Here is a 13,931-nt window from a genome sequence, read left to right on the forward strand (position 1 = left end):
TTCAAAGTGTTTAAATAGCTGCTCTAAAAGGTGAATCCAAATAATCGTGGGACTTTTGAGTGTTTATTGTGGGACTTGCTCGTCTTTATTCATATTGCACTTTTCAAAGAAAGGGTTGCTTCAAAAAGAAAACAGACATGTGGCGTCAGGTCGAGAATAAAGGCTTCTAAGCAACTAGGCCTCTTTTCTTAATGACATGTTCCATCGCAGTCTTTTCAGAGGTGTCCAGGTTGATCTTGTACTTGGCCAGAATTTTCAGGATGGGCCTCAGCTTTAACCACCACTGTACCTTTGGAATACGGTGTCTGCAGATTAAAAACAAAACAAACCTCAATGTATGTCAGAGCAAGGAGCATGATAACAACAAGAGTGAAGTTCTCAAGATGATTTATGTAAAATAATAAGTAAAGTAATTTTTGACCAATTTCACATCAAGAGGCCAAAAACATTATATCACATTAAGAAATAGCAGCATGTGTGCACATAAAGTGCAATTGGACCACTATGGGCACTATATGGATATATATTTCTACCTGTCAAATCCATGTATAATATTGATAACTGAGTTCTTCATTATTGAAGTGGTTTACCATTCATTAGTTTTGCTCTGGTTTTTATCAGTTTGAGAAAACAACACAATTAACTACAAACTCCAGCTGCAAAGTGGTGTGTCATTTATTTCATTTGGGTCAGTTATTAGGTTTCATTTTGTTGTAAAAAAAAATGATGTTCGTAGATTTCATGTGAATTTGAATAAATTTAGAATGACAAAAATTTAGAATAGGGAAAAGAAGTGACAAGAAAATAAACAGAATGGATTTAAAAATAATTTCTTACTCAAAGTCAGTGTGTTCTTTAAGTTCTGCCAGAGGCTGGAAGACCAAACATCTCTTCCTCATGCCCAGCACACAAGCTGAATCTGAAGTGTTCGCGAAGATGCGACCTGGAGGTTTGAGATTAAAAATAAAACCATACATCAGCTCAGGAAGCACAAGGGGTGAGCACACCAGAAGTAAACAACATTGTGTGGTTTTAGTAATGTCACCATGTCTGTAGCATTCCTTCAGCTTGTCAGTCAACCAAAGGACAGACTTGATGCCCATCTTTGTGCCAAAATTCCTGTCAAAAGGACTAGGCGTTCCACCCTGTAAACCAAAAGCTTTGTGTTTGTATTTGTGTTAATATTGAATTAGAACTAACAAAGATCTGTTCTGAACACACACACACCTGCTGCATATGTCCGAGTACATTCTTTCTGCAGTCGAACACACCCTTGCCCTCCTCTGAGTACAGGTTGAAGATAAAATCTGTGGTGTAGTTGGCGTTGCTATTCTCATTTCTGAAACACAAGCAGGATATTGAATGAGGTACAAAGCCACTGTGACTGTAAAGTTAATTCTGTTCAGACCAGAAATGATGCAAATTATCACAAACCTAAGAATCAGCCCTCTCTTCACCGTGGTCTTCATCTTCTCCACCAGATGTTCCACGTTCACCTAAAAACAAACCAGCTGTCAGACTGCTGAGTTTAGAAATGTCCATCCATGCATCCCTCACAGAGGTACTTCCTTTAATGCATTCGTTAGCTCAGACCTCTAGGTCATGGATGTTGAAAGGATCCTCATAGATGTAGGCAGCGTCAGCCCCAGATGCCAGGCCCGCCATGGTTGCCAGGTAGCCACAGTATCCTCCCATAGTCTCAACTATAAACACTCTCCTCTTGGTGCCAGCAGCAGATTGTTTGATCCTGTCACATGTCTGAAGATGAATAAATTGTCATGAGTTGGACGTGTATAATCCTGGGCTAGAGTGTTATGTGTTTGTCTTTAAGAGTTTTTACCATGGTTATGGTGTTGAGGGCAGTGTCAGTGCCGACACTGAAGTCAGATCCAGGAACATTGTTGGAGACAGTAGCAGGAATGACGACAAGGGGAATGCACAGCTCCTCATACTTCTCTCGAGCCTGCACTATCTCCAGACCTCCAATAAACGCCTGATGAAAACACCAAGTACAAAATTAGTACAAGAGACTTTCATCTTATGTGTGTCCTGACTATAATAGCGTCAATACACAAGCAAAACTTCCATATACTTGCTGCTCACCTCAAAGCCTCCAATAATGATTAGAGCATGAATGTTGAACTTAGTGATGCTCAGACTGATCTCCTCCATGAACTCGTTTGGAAGGGATCTTTATGGGAGGGAAACATACTGAATAACCTGCTGCATGTTACGTTAAGATAAAAGTCAATGTTTTAAAAAAACTGAAACATGTAGCATAACTGATAGTCTCACCTCTTCGTTCCCAGCATGGAGCCCCCCTTTCCTGTCCATCCTGCCACTCCAGACCATCCAAGGGGCTCAATCTGAGCAGAAACAGGTCAGTCTCTTCCAATTGTATAGACATGCAGTGACAGGGTAAGGATGTTTATGATGAAAGTAAAAGCTTTCTTGTTTATCTGTGTGTGTGTAACTAGAATTTACCATCCCATGAGCCAAGCCATCGAAACCATCGTGCACTGCCAACATCTGGTGGCCCTGCAGAAGCCCGATCCTGACAGCTGAACGGACTGCAGCATTCATCCCAGCACACGGAGCTCCCACGTTCAGAACGGCAATGTTGATATTACTCTGACATGGTCAGATTTGCAGAGACACTTGTCAGAACCACACTATTGATTTACTGACCTAGAGACAGTTTATGTACGTGGCACAACTGCAGTTCCTCACCTTTGTGTCTGGGGGGTGCAGATGAGCCAGCATTTTGTAAGTGTTCCAGTTGTTTTCAAAGCTCCTGTTGTCAGAAGTGAGAAATGTACAGACATTTAAAACTCAATGCAACACATGACAAATAGAAATGATAACACAAACGTGGGTGCCTCACTTTCCCCTGAGCTTCACAGCATCGTCAAACCTTCCTTCGGACATGGCTGTGGTGACGTCTTTAGTCTGAGGTTGATCAAAAGACAAAACGGAAACAGAGAATTAAATGAGAAAATAAACAAAATACTAAACATAAGTTACGGACAATAATTTAAATCATTTTGGATAAACTGAAGAATCATGTTTTTTGTGTACAGTATGGAAAAATAACTGACTCACCACTTGCACACACTCCATGAGAGGCAGCCTGACAGCCATGTTCCCAGTCAAGCTGACCACACATGCAGGAGTGGCTGGTGTGGCCTCCAGCAGAGCCATCACAGCCTCTACTCCCATCCTGCTCGCCTGGATGATATCAAGGCATGAGAGAGAGCACGTTGGCACATAGAGAAGCTGATAGATGTATGTTTTGTTTATGGAACAAAGATGAGTTTATATATGTGGAAAATGAGGTATTACCAAGATCCTGTCAAAGGCAGAGGGGGTTCCACCTCTTTGTACGTGCCCAAGGATGGTCGTACGAGTGTCGAAGCCGAGCCTCTTTGATACCAGCTGGACAGACAGATTATATATGAGCAGACTTCCTTTTGTTACAAGAGTCTATCCTGTGTGCTTGTTTGTTGGAGCACTGTCTTCACTCACCTCTTTGACATTCTCACAGGTGATAGGCTTTCCACTGCGGTCCATCGCTCCCTCTGCCACAATGATGACGTTCAAACGAGAGCCACGACTTCTTTGCTGTGAGGGACAGAGAACGGCTTTAAAGATCAACATGGAGACTTTTTAAAAAGCCAGATTAAAGTTAGTGTCTGAGGATGATGCAGGGTAAAACGTGTTTACGTCTCTCAGTCTCCTGCAGAGATGCTCCTCCCATTCATCATCTGGAGGCATCTCAGGGATGAACACCCAGTCAGCGCCACAGGCCAGAGCTGTCACTAAAGCCAGGTAACTGCGGGTAGAAGGTCATCAGGCGGGCATTAAATGCTTTTGAAAATTAGACTCTGAGTAATGACCTTTTAAACAATTTAATGTAATCTTGGGTCATTTTTCATACAGCATATCAACATTTGATTTAGGCCAAATAAGCTGCTTCACCATGATGTGCATCATAATGATGTTTTTTTTATTTATATCTTTTTTTTATAATGAGGTTTTCATCTGTGTTTGTTAGATACCTACGTTGTGTGTCTTTCTTTTACATTCTCCCTTTGTCTGGTTTCTCACTTCTGTGATTGTCTACTCCCACCCGGTTTATTTCACCAGTTATCCCTGGCCCTCTCCTGTAGTCTCTGTGCTCCTCAGTCTTCTCTGTCAGTGTGTCTGTTCAGTTTAGGCTCTGTTCAGTTCCAGTCCTGTTCTTGTTCCCTAGTGTTGCTCTTAGTTTCTGTTTGGTCCATGTTCCTGAGTTTTGCCTGTTTTGCTTCCTGAGTTTTTAGTTTTGGGTCACTGAGTTTCTTTGTGACTGTCTACCTACAAACAGAGACTGCAAGTCTGTAATTTGGATTAAATTTGTTTTAATGCCTTGTCAATTTGGATCCTGTGTACCACAGTCCCATCAGTCTTTTGTATGTAATGTACAGCCACCACTTTACATGTTATGCATCAGTATCCATCATGTTACAACTACCCATTTACAGAGCTTTGTGGCCACTTCACCACCCTGCCGCACAACATGCACACAGGCTGTACTCACCCACAGTGTCTGCCCATCACCTCCAGGATGAAAGTCCTCTGGTGACTGCAGAATGACACATTTCAAGTCAAAGATCTTAAACTGCTACAGTAGTTCGCTACAGTATATCTGTCATTCATGTGAGTGAATAAACGTCTACAGTATAATTAATACCTCTGTGCTGTGGTGGTGATGGCATCCACTATCTCTATGATGCGGTGCAGGGCAGAGTCCGTGCCAATGGTCATGTCAGTGCCACAGAAGTCATTGTCAATGGAGCCCACCATGCCGACTATGTTGAGGTGAGAGGAACACTTGGCCTCGTTGACTGTGATCTTCCCTGAGAGAAGATTAAATGCATTATTTCACCAGCATGGTTAAATGAAACAGCAGATGTGAAAGAGCACAAGGAGGTTATGTTGTGAACCCGGCTCTTTGGTTGGATTACCCATAAACTACGCAGCCAATTTCCATGAAACTTGGTCAAAGGAGGGGACATGGGCCAAGAAAGAATGCATTCAATTTTGGTCTGAGATCCGGAAATTTTTTTTTCATGTATCTGTACTCTGCAGTAGGTTTATATTAAGGTACTTTTACAAGTATTAAATGTTCACCTTGTACTTTATATTTTTAAAAGTAATCAATGATTAAAGGGGAATTGATCCACTGATCCAATCATAACTAATTCAGAACAGGCCACCCCTGAGACGGAAAAATAATGATAGACTATGCTGGGAAGGAGCGACACTTGGTAGTAAGTACTTTCTTACCTTTACTCAAGTAGAAAAGTTATATCATATTTTTTGGTCTATTTATTTCTATGTTTAAGAACTATATCCACCACTGATTGTGATATTAATACGGCATTTCTGGACATTTTCATAGATTTCCCAGAAAATGGATCTTTATTATTTAAACATCTGGCGTATTTTGGAGAACGATGAGTCTGTGCAATTTAATGCAGCTTGTTTGAATTTAAGGTTACTGTTGGGCCTTGGTGGTGGGACTTGCTCTACTGAATTTCATTCTAGTTTCTCTTGTATACATAAGTTGTGTTGTTTAGATTAGTGTATTTCATGGCCATGACGCTCACCGGCTTTGACCAGATCTGCCAGCAGCTCACTCCACTCTGTTCTGAACTGGTTGGCGCCTGTCAGACTGCCATCTCCACCAATCACACAGAGGTTAGTGATGCCCAGCTTGACTAAGTTGCAGGCAGCCTTGGTGCGGCCCTCCTTGGTGCGGAAATCCTGGCAGCGGGCACTACCGATCACAGTCCCACCCTGATGTTGGGCAAGGAGGAACAGTTTCATTCCCAAACAAGATTCATCAGGAGGCAGATAAGGATAAGGGGTAAGGTCATGAAACCCTAGTGCTCATGGCTAAGATGCAGTAAGTCTTGCTATTTAATGAACCCTTGACATTTAAATGACCACTTGACCTACAGAACTGTAAAGTAGAGGCCAGAGCTGCTAAAGTTACACACATCATCCATCCCATTTAAAAAGTTTGGATCGTGAAAGAGAAACCTGTACCAATAACAAATGCTGTTGTTTAAATATGCTATTATATTCTCACCAGCTGCAGCATCATTGACACACTCTCCCAAGTAGCAAGGCGGATATTGTCACCTCCATCCACCAGACCCTGGTAACCCTGTCAACAAACAAACACAACACAAAATCACCTCTTTGAAAGGGCATTGATGGAAAGAAGACATATGTTTACTTTGACACGCTATTTCAATCCAACAAGTATATGTTGGAAATGGGATTTGGTTTTGTTTGGCAATGGAATAATGTTAAAAGGATTTGTTGATCAAAAATAAATTCGATTTGAAGTAATTTCTCAAACAAAAGTATGGAACATTTACTGGTACCAGCTCCACAGTTGTGATCAATTTTGCTTTAATTTTTAATTTTTTTAAGACAAATAGCAGTTTAGCACTGCAATAAATAGGCACAGAAATACAGTCTGTTGTATTTATTTTGATAATATTAATAGAATAAGAATAATAAAATAAATGAAAAGCAGTTTTTACCTCATGGACAAAATAAACCTTGGCTCCAGTGTAAAGTCCAACTCGAACTGTAGCCCGTACAGCTGCATTCATACCTGTCGGCAAAGTGCATGCACAATATGCATTATAAATACATAATGTTATGATAGCATTCAAACAAAGGTGGAACTACCTGAACAGGATGGTGGGAAAAATATGTTGAAAATACTAATTACTGTAATAAATGGTTTTGGATTTATCAAATATTAAATACAAAAATCAGTTTTGTTATAAATATACATAATGATGATTAATATGTTGTATTTCATGTAAGTACTGCAGTTAAAACTATTTGGCCTTTAGCTTGAGTGAGTTATTTTTAGAGCCCTTTAACATGCTGCATGGATGTTGCAAAACTCTCAATCATTGACTAATATTATTATTTTGTTGCTGATGGTGAGCAACGACAAAAACAACAAGCTTAAGGTAAAGACAGATGATTATAACTGTGGTGTAATTTTGTTTTTCAGGAAAGGCAACTTGGCCTCTTGGGACTGGGTTACTTAAAGGACATGATTTGAATAGATTAACGTTAGGTGTGCCAAGCGCATCTCCACTTACAGTTTAAAGGAGGAGAGGAGAGAAATGTGGAGTAAAAGCAGCCTGCTCACTCACTACCTCTCCACTTTACAAACACATGACAGAAAGGTCATGCCTCTAAAATTAGCCCTCTAACAGATACAGTGTGAGAGAGACAGGGAGGGAGATACAGAAAGTCGGACTAAATCAAGGAAGATATCAAGATGATTAAAAAGGCAAGACTGTGATTAGGAACAATAAAGGTGAAAAGGAAGAAGGGTCAGGGTTAGCCTTTTCATCAGTTTGGCTAAGGTTAAGATTGGTAGAGAAACAAGCAGATGGAGCGGTCAGTGTCTCACACATTCACCCTACAGGGTGGTGTGGGGTCACTGACACGTCCTAAAGGTCGCAGTGGCGATATGGTCCTCGTCAAGTTAAAGGTCAGAGGAGCATCTGTCTGACGCTGTGGTCTGAGCAGCTTGGAATGAGGGAGGTCATGCTGCCCTTTTCAATAAGTTATGCTAAGATTTCAGATGATAACTAGCTAGATTGGACTTCTCTAGTACACAGAGATGTTATTACAGGCTATATTATACTTAAAACAAGTTTTAAGCTGTTGACAAGCTAAGCTACTGTGTGGAGCTCTGTGTGGTCTATCTAAGGCAATCAATGGAGAGACATGAACATTTTCGACTCTCCTCTATTTCTAGGCATTTCTCTCATTTTACAACATAACTACTTCTTATTATCTTTCATTAAATGCTCCTGTAGAGTTATTAATTACTCACCAGATCCTCTTAACCACCTGCTGTATCAAACAAATAGCAGACATGTCCTGCCATGGCACTCCACACACACCATGCACTCACCCTGGGCATCTCCTCCAGATGTCAGCACGGCAATCGCCCGACCCTCTCCCATCTTGGTGGGGTGAGTGGGAGCTGGTTGTGCCATGGTGCCGGACTTGAAGCTGGCTGAGGGAAAGAGGTCTTGAGTGTAAAAATCCCTGCCACCCTGCTCAACTGTGTGGAGCACAAGGAGCCTCAGCCTCTAACGCAGTCTGCCTGTTATGGAAAGTAATGGCAGTGGGTGCCCAGCTCAACTATCCTTTTGGCAGACACTAAGGCACACATAGTTGCGCGCACACACACACACACACACACACACACACACACACACACACACACACACACACACACACACACACACACACATACACACACGTTTGTACAACTATCTTAGTGAGTACACTCATAGGCATAATGCATTCCCCAGCCCCTAACCCTAACCATCCAAACTAAATGCCTAACCCTAACCCTTAACCTAACCTAACCTAAACCTATTCTAATCCTAACCCTAACCCTTAACCTAACCTAACCTAAACCTATTCTAATCCTAACCCTAACCCTTAACCTAAACCTATTCTAATCCTAACCCTAACCCTTAACCTAACCTAACCTAAACCTATTCTAATCCTAACCCTAACCCTAACATTAACCCTAACCCTTAACCTAACCTAAACCTATTCTAATCCTAACCCTAACCCTTAACCTAACCTAACCTAAACCTATTCTAATCCTATCCCTAACCCTTAACCTAACCTAACCTAAACCTATTCTAATCCTAACCCTAACCCTAACATTAACCCTAACCCTTAACCTAACCTAAACCTATTCTAATCCTAACCCTGACCCTAAAACCAAGTCTTGACCCCAAACAGACCATCACTCCGTAGGTTAAAGGCTAAAACTGGTCCTCACAAAGATAGCTGTACAAACACATGTATGCAGTGGCTATTGAAAGTGTAATCTCTTATTCATCTCCCTTCATCCTCCACTCTTTCTGTAATTTTACATATTTCATCTTTTACAATCTGGAATGTGGATGTGTTCTTTTCCCATTAATCAGCACACAAATCTCAAAATGCAAATATAAGCAATATATTGACAATGTAAATTAAGTTTAAAAAGTTTAACAATTTAGCCCATGTGTAGTGAAACAGCTGCAGCTCAAGTTGTACACCACAAATTCTGGACTGAAGTCTCCAAGACATTTTATTTTCTCTACACTGTCCCTGTTCAGTTGTTCGTCTTCTTTGTCTTATTGAAAAATACATTTTACAGGACTTCTTTCACAGGTGTTTCTTCAGGATTCAGGATACACAGAATATTTTCTGTACACTGAATGTCAAGAGCAAGCAAAAGTGCCTCAACAACTTTATCTCCGAAATGTTTCTCTGTAGTTATTTATTGTGTATTGTAATCTGTCAACTAAGTTTTTATATAAACATCATTAATACATTCTTCGTGATCTTTATTGGACACACGGGACTTCAGTTCAAAACGTTTCTTTGAATGTGGTGACGAGACCCTTAAAGATTCAGGGGACTCAGAACTTTATGTTGAAAACTTAAAAATGACCACACCAGTGATTTAGATTACAATTACATGCAAGCAATTGTTACATAATTGCTTGCAGTTAATTTTGAGTCTCATACAGTATCTTAACTTGATTTCTATGTTTTATTGTTTAACAGTTTGTGGAACATTAGAAGTACTATACAATTCAGAGATGCAGTCTTCTCTATTCACTGCATATCAGAAAGCAGCTGCTGCTACAGCAACTGAATTTCAGGTCTTCATTCATCACTAATGGGGACAGTCCTTTCATTTCAATCTTGCCTACCAGCGCCCACTGCTGGATCAGAGCTGCAGGACATCTTGCTCTCAGACACTGACAGGTCATCACCACCTGAGGAGGTAGAATGATACAGTATAACACAAACTGTGATAAAACCTCAGCTGTATATGCTGTAAATGACTTTCCTGTACAACTGAATCATCAGGTGTTATTGTAGAAAACAAGCTCCTTAACTCTGCAGTGTACAAGGCAGCTGCTCACTCACATGATAAACCCTTTCTTTAAAAGACAACCTGCTCCAGCATTATTCCTCAGCTCTTTGTCCTCTGTCCATTTTGCAAGTGAAAACATTCATGGTCCCCGTGTTTCATTGTCTATCTGTATGTGGCAGGTTAGTTTACTCCCACTGGCCTTATCTTGTCTTTTGCTATGAACTGCAGCTGATAGGCCAGTGACTGAGAAATACATACTGATGGAAAAGCATGAACATATACATTCAATTTATACTATATATATTTCAAGGTCATCTATTGAGGAAAATATCTGGATTCAACATATCAGATATGTACAGTATATGCGATGGTCCTTGCAAATGGTTCAAATTAGCTGCACACTAATAAGATCACTGAGTCTTGTAAATTAACATCTCCCAACCATGAAGCCTACAATTTACGTTTTTATTTTTTTCTTCATTTATTAATCAACACACATTTTATACTTGTATATTTAATTTCTGCGTGGAAGAAATTAAACCCCCAAAGCCCTAATCATACAATTAAGTTATATTCCTTTACTTAATCATCTCCTCTTCCACTTGCCAACACATTTTATCTTGTTATTCCGCTATTCATTTGTGGAATTATGAATCAATAATGAGTAATTTGAAACAACATGGTACTACACCTAGATGAGGGTGGGTAAGTGAGTGTGCATGTGTTTGTGTGTGTGTTTGTGTGTGTGCGTGCATTTTTGTTTCGAATCAACTCTTTGTTCAAGCATTGCCAACAAGGCTAATTCAGTTTAAGCAACAACAACACAGACATTCTTGTATTTTTCTTGAACATTAAATTAGAACTATAAAGCTTAATATTGATACTGTGGCCGATGAAATAGAACATTTGGAGTCATGGTTAACAATGCAAATTATTTATATTATTGGCAGTGGAAACTGATTAAAGATGAAAAAGAAAGAATCAGTGTGACATCAGTTAGAGACGGAGAGTCCTCTCTTGAACACAGCCCATTGGAGGCATCTTTAAATAGACTCAGGATGTCCAAACGTAGACACAGAGCTGCTATCTATAAAACAGAGCCCCCTTCCATTCTGCACCGCCATTACTCTGAAACTGCACAGTCATCCCATATTGGACTGAATGCCAAAACATGTCATGCTTATGTATTTATTACCCAATAAATACACAGCAGGCCTATATGACAATTCATAAAATATTACATTTCAAAAGTTTATGCAAATGTAAAGAAAAGCCACTGACTGAAACAAAGACAGAATGGGCCCATCACAAACACACAAACATCAACAGTGTTTACCTGCACCTTGAGTTGTCCTTTGGAGCCAGACCAGCAGACAGACCAGCAGACAGACCAGCAGCAGCGTGACAGTGAAAAAACACTGGGCTGAGAGGATGACCGGGTACCACATCCTCTCTGGGTCTGCTCTGTATTAATAGCTTTGATATCCCAACACATAAGTGTAAATGCATGGTGGGTAATCAGATACAACCTGCCATAGATAATCACGGTCTGTAGTGATGGATAGCAGACAAGCATCACATATCATGTGAATTTTAATCAAATTTGGCTGTATAATAAATATATAAAAAATATGCTGACGCCATCTTAGCTGCTTAATTCATTAACGTTTCCTATAACTGAACTCTTGTTATTTTCATGGATTAACATTCAAAGTTAAAGCTCTTGGTTTATATTTGCAGGTATTAATTACAGGGATTTCAAACAGGACTTACACAGAAGATACCAATGTAAATAAGCATAGATCAACACTGTTGTAACATTGGTCTGACTTTGATGTGCAAGGGTTGCAGTAACGGAATGTATGCAGTCTCAACATAGGCATTTACATACATGTACAGTTTTTTGGAGAGGCCCCCTGAACATATCCACTAAAATGTCTCCAACTTGGCTCTTCTTCACTTTATCAGAGTAAGGTTTGGCACAGGTAATATTCAGTTGTTTTGATATGGATTTCTGGAGGTTGTGGGATTCATCTGCCTGATTTAAAGAGTATATTCAATCTTAACTGTAAATCTTTCATTTATTTTGTGTTCCTTGTTCATTTACTCTGACCCAGTAACATCTGTACTGGTTACACTTCTGTTGAAATAGTTACCTTTATATAGATACCAAGATCTTTCATATAAACCCTGGAGTTGTTGAGTTATACACTATTAATTTTAGGCAGGTCATTTTCGAGCAGGGGACTGAAAAAAGGGCCAAATAAAATTTTAACATCCAGAACTCAACTCAAAAACCTCAGAGAAAGAAACAGGTTACAGGAGTGCACACAAACAAGCAGACCATGATAGTTAAAGAGGACTTGTAAAAAAACCATCTATTTTTGTCACAGACACACACAGTCTCAGGTGATGTTTGTGTTCTGTTTATTTGTGCAGATTCCGTCCAACACATGCGAAGCCCCTCCTGGTGGGGGAGACCAGCTCTCTCCTGAGGCAAACCCCGATCGATACAACCATTTCCAGGTAATCCCACCTCCTCTCTTCACCGCACAGTGTTAACATTCGCACAGCCCATAATAAACCATATGGATCAATACAACAACAGTTCCAAACAAAACACTTCCACCTCAGCTAATGCGGTGAAATGTGAACTGGATATTGTTAAAATCTGATCCCTCACATTCTGCAATAATCTGAATCACAGAACACAGTAAGTAAGTTCACGCCAAGTAAAGGAGGATGGGATGTTCTCTAGCAACATGTTGACCGGTTACACAGTTCTCACGGATTGCAAAATGATTTTCCGACGAGTATGTATAATTTCAATTTGTATCTGACATTAAGAAATACGACGTTGCATATTAAACAATAAATTAACATTTTTCCACTTCTTATTATGATTATTTCCTCCCTTCTTTCTTTTTTAACACTCTCTACAGTCTGTATCTCTCTTTCGACCTATGAAACAATTTGTTACCACAGCTAGTTATCAAGTCAGTATGTTCACCAGGTGCTAAATTATCCATTTCAATTTATTTCACATATTCTCACAAACCTGTAGAGACGCAGGCTGTAGTTGTAACAGATAATTGTGACTTAGCATCTTGGAAACTACAACGGTAAGTCAGAGTGATCATACTCAGGTCTCTTTAAAATGAAATAACAAATAATAAATAGATTCGTTTGTTGTTTCTAGTAATCCATAACTTGTTTAAGTATATATTTCTTAAAAACCCTGGTTCAGCTTCTCAAATATGTAATAGATTTTTAGTCTATTACAATAGTACACTGAATATTCAATGACTAAGTATTCTTCCTAATTACAGACACAAATAATTAATATATTAATAAATTAACAGAGAACATAATTTGCAGATTAAGCAACAATAAAAATAACCTTTAGCTGCAGCTGAGTGTCATCATTCTTCATCACACATCTTCTCATGTTGACTCCCCCCCCCCTCTGTCTCTCTCAGATTGAAAACCCTGGCTGAACCCTTCACTGTCAGCTCTCAGTCAGCCAACAGGTGGCAGCAGCATCTGATCTTTCCCCCACCCCTGTGCGTATCAGTGCTGGAGCCGCACATGCAGAGCCTGGCTAATAAATCATGCACTGAAAGTGTCAGTGCAAATTTTGCTGGATTTTATTGCAGTTTAATCAGCTCAATGAATGTTTTAATAGGCTGATATTTCAGAGCGCGAATGGCAATGCAGTGATAAATTGTGTGGGGGTGAGGTGCCCCCCCCTTCCGTCTCTTATTTTTCACTGCAGAGAATCACTAATGTAGACCTGCACAGCAATTTGTCCGCTTATAGTTGCAGGGATATTGGTCTTGTGTACTTAGATGATCCATATTCATTTTAGAACAAACACACTAATCTGTAATTGGCCCAACGAGACAATAAGTGTGTATTTATCTGATTAGTAAACTCCAAGTCGGAC

The 13,931-nt window shown here is 39.9% G+C and overlaps 1 protein-coding gene across 1 annotated transcript; it reads right to left on the minus strand.

The window, feature by feature from the left end:
• Nucleotides 1–50: 50 nt before the first annotated feature.
• pfkmb (phosphofructokinase, muscle b) lies at nt 51–8,240 on the minus strand. The gene is made up of 22 exons (XM_020086665.2): nt 8,003–8,240; nt 6,597–6,670; nt 6,134–6,211; nt 5,649–5,838; nt 4,730–4,895; nt 4,577–4,621; nt 3,724–3,832; nt 3,526–3,621; nt 3,343–3,435; nt 3,103–3,228; nt 2,885–2,949; nt 2,731–2,794; nt 2,485–2,631; nt 2,296–2,366; nt 2,104–2,191; nt 1,841–1,993; nt 1,594–1,758; nt 1,435–1,496; nt 1,228–1,339; nt 1,046–1,145; nt 838–943; nt 51–305 (listed from the first exon to the last, which is right to left on the minus strand). Exons 1-22 carry the CDS (start codon nt 8,085–8,087, stop codon nt 167–169), a joined length of 2,334 nt encoding a protein of 777 aa, XP_019942224.1. The 5' UTR covers nt 8,088–8,240; the 3' UTR covers nt 51–166.
• Between the last annotated feature and the right edge of the window lie 5,691 nt (nt 8,241–13,931).

The sequence above is a fragment of the Paralichthys olivaceus genome, chromosome 2 (genome assembly GCF_024713975.1).
Source record: "Paralichthys olivaceus isolate ysfri-2021 chromosome 2, ASM2471397v2, whole genome shotgun sequence".
NCBI classification, from domain to species: Eukaryota; Metazoa; Chordata; class Actinopteri; order Pleuronectiformes; family Paralichthyidae; genus Paralichthys; species Paralichthys olivaceus.